The sequence below is a fragment of the Gouania willdenowi genome, chromosome 5 (assembly GCF_900634775.1).
Source record: "Gouania willdenowi chromosome 5, fGouWil2.1, whole genome shotgun sequence".
NCBI lineage: Eukaryota > Metazoa > Chordata > Actinopteri > Blenniiformes > Gobiesocidae > Gouania > Gouania willdenowi.
The window spans coordinates 27,424,408-27,430,662 of record NC_041048.1 but is presented as its reverse complement, the minus strand read 5'-3'; the positions used below and the strand labels follow the sequence as shown (position 1 = coordinate 27,430,662).

The 6,255-nt window shown below is 33.0% G+C and overlaps 1 protein-coding gene across 1 annotated transcript in view; it reads left to right on the top strand.

The window, feature by feature from the left end:
* Positions 1–5,196, top strand: part of slc48a1b (solute carrier family 48 member 1b) — a 7,809-nt gene extending 2,613 nt beyond the window's left edge. Inside the window, exons 2-3 of the mRNA XM_028447118.1 lie at positions 2,763–2,930; positions 4,270–5,196. Coding sequence (XP_028302919.1) covers positions 2,763–2,930; positions 4,270–4,406 — 305 coding nt within the window. The 3' untranslated portion in view covers positions 4,407–5,196. The remainder of the gene's footprint in view (positions 1–2,762; positions 2,931–4,269) is intronic.
* Positions 5,197–6,255: the final 1,059 nt, after the last annotated feature.

Below are 6,255 nucleotides of genomic sequence, written 5' to 3'. Positions count from 1 at the left end.
CCAAAAAAACCTTCTTAATGAAGACAATACAGTGTATTGAATTCTATACAGTTAAAATTATATAGAATAATGTTTGGTTTAATTTGATTTGCTTTATCTTCATCATGTAAATGGCAATTTAAAAACTGTTTAAAATAAGATAAAATAAATGAACATCAAGAAATAACATAACAGTATCTTTATTTTTAGGTTAACAAATTGTTATATCATGATTTTATTTGTCATTATATATTATTAGCCTCTGTAAAAAAATAACACCTCTTTTATTTCAATAGTTTTTTTGAAGCTATAGGGAGCCATTGCAAAAGAGTCAGTGCTATGCCAACATCAGGTGACCTGTGATGACCGACCGAGGCAAGAAAAACAAACATATAGTCATTAGTAAGAAGAAGAAATATCAAAAAAGTGGTTGGAAGTAATTAAGCTGTAATGTTTTGCTTTGAAGTTCTAAACAATATTTTAATTACATTTTTAATTTGGATGTTTAGACTATTTTTTGAGGCTCCTTTTCAGAAAATATTACATTTATCATTTTAAAAATACTATTCAATAGGGATGTCCCGATACAACTTTTTCATTTCCAATATGATACCGATATTGCAGCCTTGCGTATTGGCCAATACCGATTTTGATCCGATATCAGCATGAATCTTACATTTTTTGTTAATTATACATTTTTTATTTTTTTCTTTAATAAAAAAAGTAATAATTACTTATTTTGTAGTGTGTAATGTTAGAAAAGACTTGGTCAAGTGATGTCACTCAAACAGAGAACAATATTCAGCAACAGTAGGTATGAGAAAAACTGATCCATTTATTATTAACCAATTGGTTACATGCATTTTAACCTTCAACATAATATCTACAGTGTTCTACTATTGAATAAAATGAATAAAAAATAAATTTGAGAAATTAAAAAAAATAATAAAAAAAAATCTGTAAATCTGGACATTTGAATCCGATATTTGTTTTCAGGCTAATATAGGACCGATATCGGATTGGGACACCCCTACTATTCCTATTCATTTTGTTGCAATAAGTTTTTTAAAATTTTTTCTATTTCTGTTCATGTTTACCATTACTTTTTTGTTGTTGTTGTTTTAAAGAATTTTTCATTTTTTTACCTTGTTCATTGTGTTTCTGCAGCAGTTGGAAGTGTAAGGAATCCTTTATGCAAATAAATTATTGGCTTATTAAAAATTATCATTTATGAATACATTTAAATTCAGGCTTTAACTTTTTTGTTGTATTTATTAATCTTCCATGAGAGTGGCTTTTCATACATTTAATTTTACCCTCTAGGTTAAAGCGGTACATCAGAGTTAATGTAATTTAAAGTGTTTGACATCCAGACGTAAAGGAGCATTTAGTAAACTATGGCCATCATGATCATAGAGGGAAAAAAAATATTAATTTGGTTTATAATAAAATACGGTAGGGGTGTCCCGATCCGATATTGATATCTGATATTGGTTCGATATCAGCCAGAAAACCAATATCGGATTTTATCGGACTGCATCTAAAATCTCAGATACAAGTGCTCTGATAAGTTTTTGTTCCAGCGTTCAGTTGTTCCCACCATGTACTGACTGTAAAAAATAACTGAAGTGAACTTAAATTGTTGACTATTGTTCTCTGTTTGAGTAAAATCTCTTGAACATTCCACACTACAAAATAAGTAATAAAAGTATGTATGATTTGTGCAGATATCTTATCGGATTCATATCGGTATTGGCCAATAATCAGACTGCAATATCGGTATCATATTGGAAGTGAAAAAGTTGTATTGGGACATCCCTAGAATACAGTATCTGCTTTTGTGTTTCTTCTGTCCATGAGTTGCAGTGTGGGGCCCCCAAAAGGTATCCCGCTTAGGGACCCAAGATTTGTAGGGGCCCTAAGCGGTGATCGACACACAAGTATTGTGAAAAAAATTGTTTTGGGACAAAATAGTGTTGTCTCAGCCCTAGTTCCAACACACCTGACTGTCAGCAGAGGCTTGTTACTAATCATAATGATTACACGTAATCAGATTCAGCTGTGTAAACAGGAAATAGTAATCAGAATCAGAATTCCTTTATTAATCCCAGAGGGAAACTGCTTTTGTTACAACCGCTGTAGAAAATATCACAAATAAAATAATAAACGTTAAATAAGTTGTATAATTAAGTAAAAAACTGTTAAAAATAAGGATTAGATACACATTACAGTAGTAAAAAATAAAGTAAAATAGATAATACTACTACTAACAATACAAACACAAATATACAAATTGTATATACATTTACAAAAAATAATAATACAAATACACAAATATGATACAGATATTTACAACAGTCAGTCAAGCTGTGAGGTTACAGTAATAACATCAGCTGAAGTAGTCCCTCTATGGCCAGGGTGAGTAATCAGAACATTTACCAGATTACATTTGGATTATTGAAGACAAATCAATTACAAGCAAAGGAGAAGCTAGATTAATAAATATCTGTTTTTGGTACCAATTATTAAAATTATTTGGATTGATTCTCTGATTGTTGAATCAAGCTCAACATGTGGTGCACTTTTCTCTGTAATATTGGCCTCATTTCAGATTATGTCCTTGCTTTACCATTGTCTTTTTTAATTTCCACACATGAAATGCATATAATGACAATTGACGCACATTTCTCAGGGAAAAAGTAAAGTAAAATAATAATAATAATAATGATGATGTGCTGTTGAGGCATGTGTGTGTACATTGTGTGTGGTGTGCTCCGTCTCAGGTGTGCTGGCTCTGTGGACCCTCATCATCCACGTCATGTACCTGAAGGACTACTGGCGGACGTGGCTGAAGGGCCTTAAGTTTTTCTTCATAGTCGGGACCTTCTTCTTTGTGCTGGCTGTTGTAGCCTTCATCAGTTTCCTGTCCGTTGCTATAAGCAACAATGAGTGTAAGAAATGATATATTTTAAGATATTCCCTCGTGTTAACACATACGTAGCAATCATTACTAAAGCCAAGATTTTTACTCCTAATATTAATATTTCTTTGTTTTGTGGCGACATCATAACTTACACGCAGCCATCTATGAGGGAGACATTTGGCTTCATAAATAGATGGGAATGTTAGAATCATATCCAGGATTAAGATTGGTAAGCCTATAAAACGTGTATTAACTAGGGGTGTGGATTGCCTGGCATCTGGCGATACGATTTGTATCCCGATACATAGGTCATGATATCATACGATACAATATATCATGATATTAAAGTATAAGGCAATTATTGTGATTTTTATATATATATGATATATATATTAAGAAACTAATGTACACCTTCATGAGAACATTATGTATGAAATATATTTTATTGGCATATTTTACACTCAAAACATTAGCTTTAAAATGCCGTGTGCCAACAACTAAAAATAAAAAAAATAACATACAATCGTCTGTGGCTTTTAAACCAACTTTGACTTTAGTGCAACATGACTTTAGTGCAACTTAACTGAGGTATATGCCTAGAACAACAAATAAATGCAGAAAGTTAGTACTTTCTGTTACAATGTCTCCTGCTGTGGAAAAGACTTTCCTGGTTAAAGGTAAAAAAAGATTATTTTTTTGTTTTTAAATTAAAAAAAAAAAATCAGTATGGATGCATTTTGAATCATTCCGGGAATCACGCAACGTAATATTGTGATATATCGCCTAATTGATTTTTTTCAACACCCCTAGTATTAACGATATATCGCATGACAAGATGTCATATCGGATATCGGTTCGATATCAGCCTGAAAATGAATATCGGATTCAAATTTCCGATTTTTTTTCAATTTTATTTTATTTTTTTATTATTTCATTATTATTTTTTCAATTCATTTTTCATTCATTTTATTCAATAGTAGAATACTGTAGATATTATATTGAATGTTAAAATATATGTAACTAATTGGTTAATAATAAATGGGTCAGTTTTTCTCATCCCTACTGTTGCTGACTATTGTTCTCTGTTTGAGTGACATCACTTGATCAAGCCTTTTCTAACATTCCACACTATAATAATAAATAAGTAATTATTATTTTTATATGAATAATTTAAAAAAGTAGTAAAAGTATGTATGATTCCTGCTGATGTCGGATCTATATCGGTATCGGCTGATACACAAAGACTGCCATATCGGTAACATATTGGAAAAGAAAAAGTTGTATCGGGACATCCCTAGTTTTTGGAGTGATGTGAATGTCGTTTGAAGTGGTCCATTAAATGCAGTGTGTCTGTGTGTCGTCTGCAGCGCTGACCAATCCTCAGAGCCTCTACCTGTCCTGTGTTTGGAGCTTCATGAGCCTCAAGTGGTCTATCCTCCTCGCCCTGTCTGCTCACCGCTACCGTAAGGAGTTCGCCGACATCAGTATCCTCAGTGACTTTTGAGGTCACGTGTACCTCAGTCCTCAGTTTATTTAAAAAAACGTTGACTTTTCAAGTGGGCTGGCTCTGCTGGTTTCCTGAACGGCCCAGTTCCATGGTACGAGGAGGATTCAAAGAATCACTAGAGTTGGAAAAGCCCATTGGATGCGTGCACAAATGCTGCTGGCTCCCTTGTTTCTTAGGCACAGGTTTTTAATGAGTTTTAAGGTGCAAATTGTGTAAAAAAGGAGAAACTCCTTAGACGCTTTGTCCCTGTTTTTAATGATTTTTTATAAATGTTTGTCCTCTGATTTTCTCTTTTCCTGCACACTTAGTTTATTCTTTACAGTTTTCAGTAACGCAATGTTAAAGTGACTTGCAGTCAGTAGAGGGCAGCACTTGTTCAGTTATATATGTATTTGGAGTTTTTACATTTACTTCTGCCTTTAGCCTACAGTATCATGAGGCTTTCGCTCAATAGGAACACAATTCATCACAAACAGATGAACAGTGTCACAGTGTAAATGATCAAAGACTGGTGTCCTTGCTTTAAAACTTTTCTGAAATATGAATGGCTATATTTATGTATGAAATGACTTTCACTACATTTTTATCTTTGTTAAAAAAAGCAAATTAGATTGCAAATTCCAGCAGTGATTGTGCATGCTTTTTTTTTTAGTATTTTATTTTAATTTAATCAAAGTTACATTTAAGTCGTTGTTTCTCGAGATAATTTGCCCTGTTGTTTTTTTTTTGGTTTTGTTTTTTTTTTAGTATACATATATTTTTAATAATTTCTTCTGTACCTTATTGTCCCATAAATTAAGAATCCTGGTATTAAATAATCTTATGTACTACTTGAGTTGATTATTATGAGGTTTATTTTTTTTTCTTTTTCTACAACAATGTAATGGCAATAAAAAATGTGTTGATTACAGGCATGTTTTTATTTATTTTTTTTTTTTTTGCCGTAAAATGAAAGTATTCACGTTAAGTGATTATTTTAGTTTTACAAACGGCACAGGTAAAAGCAAAGGAAGCAGTGTGTTAATGACGCCTGTAAGGGACACATGACATGATTAATGTAGGCATATGAAGTTGCTACCTGTGTCTTTTTCTGCTAAGCCTGGGTCACTAAGGTCAGCGTTGGGCAGTGGGGTGCAGATCTGCAGCGTAATCACTTTTCCCACAAATCCGAGCCACTTTTATGAAGGAAAAACACCCACAGCATTTATGATTGAAAACCGTAAATGCAGGCCAATAACCTGCACTTTGAAGTCAGGCAATTATTTTATTGGTACTTAGTTTTATTTTGCCCATCAAAGGAAGCTGTACACTTTTCCAGGAGAATGGCTTTTTTTTGTTTTGTTTAAAGGCAACAGCCTGATAGGAAGAGGGCTTTGATGTCAGTGTTCTCCTCGACTGAAATATAACTCTCACTTTGATGGGTAATAGTAAAGTATAAATATTGCCATACTCAACAAATCCACTTCTTGGGTTATAATTTTTATTTGTTGTTTCGTCCTTTGCGCACTTCCTGTCCTTTTCAACAGTTTTGTGGTACTTAATCGCATTACACTTGTTTATTTGTAAGTCTCCAGAGTCTCTAAGTTCCAAGGTAATTGCGATCTTGTGGTTAGATCCCCATAGTGATGCTTTTTTCAATCTTGCTGTTTTAACGTCGACATTTAAAAAAAAAAAAAAAAAAAGTGAAAAACAATCTGGCTTACTTTCCATCCAGCCAGATGGGGTCTTTGCAACCAAATGGGTCCTATTAACTTTATACACCCGCCTGTAAAATGTGTGTGTTTGCGTGTTCTTCCGTGTGTGTGTGTATCTGTGTGCATGTTTGCATAGTATGTAAAGACAGGGA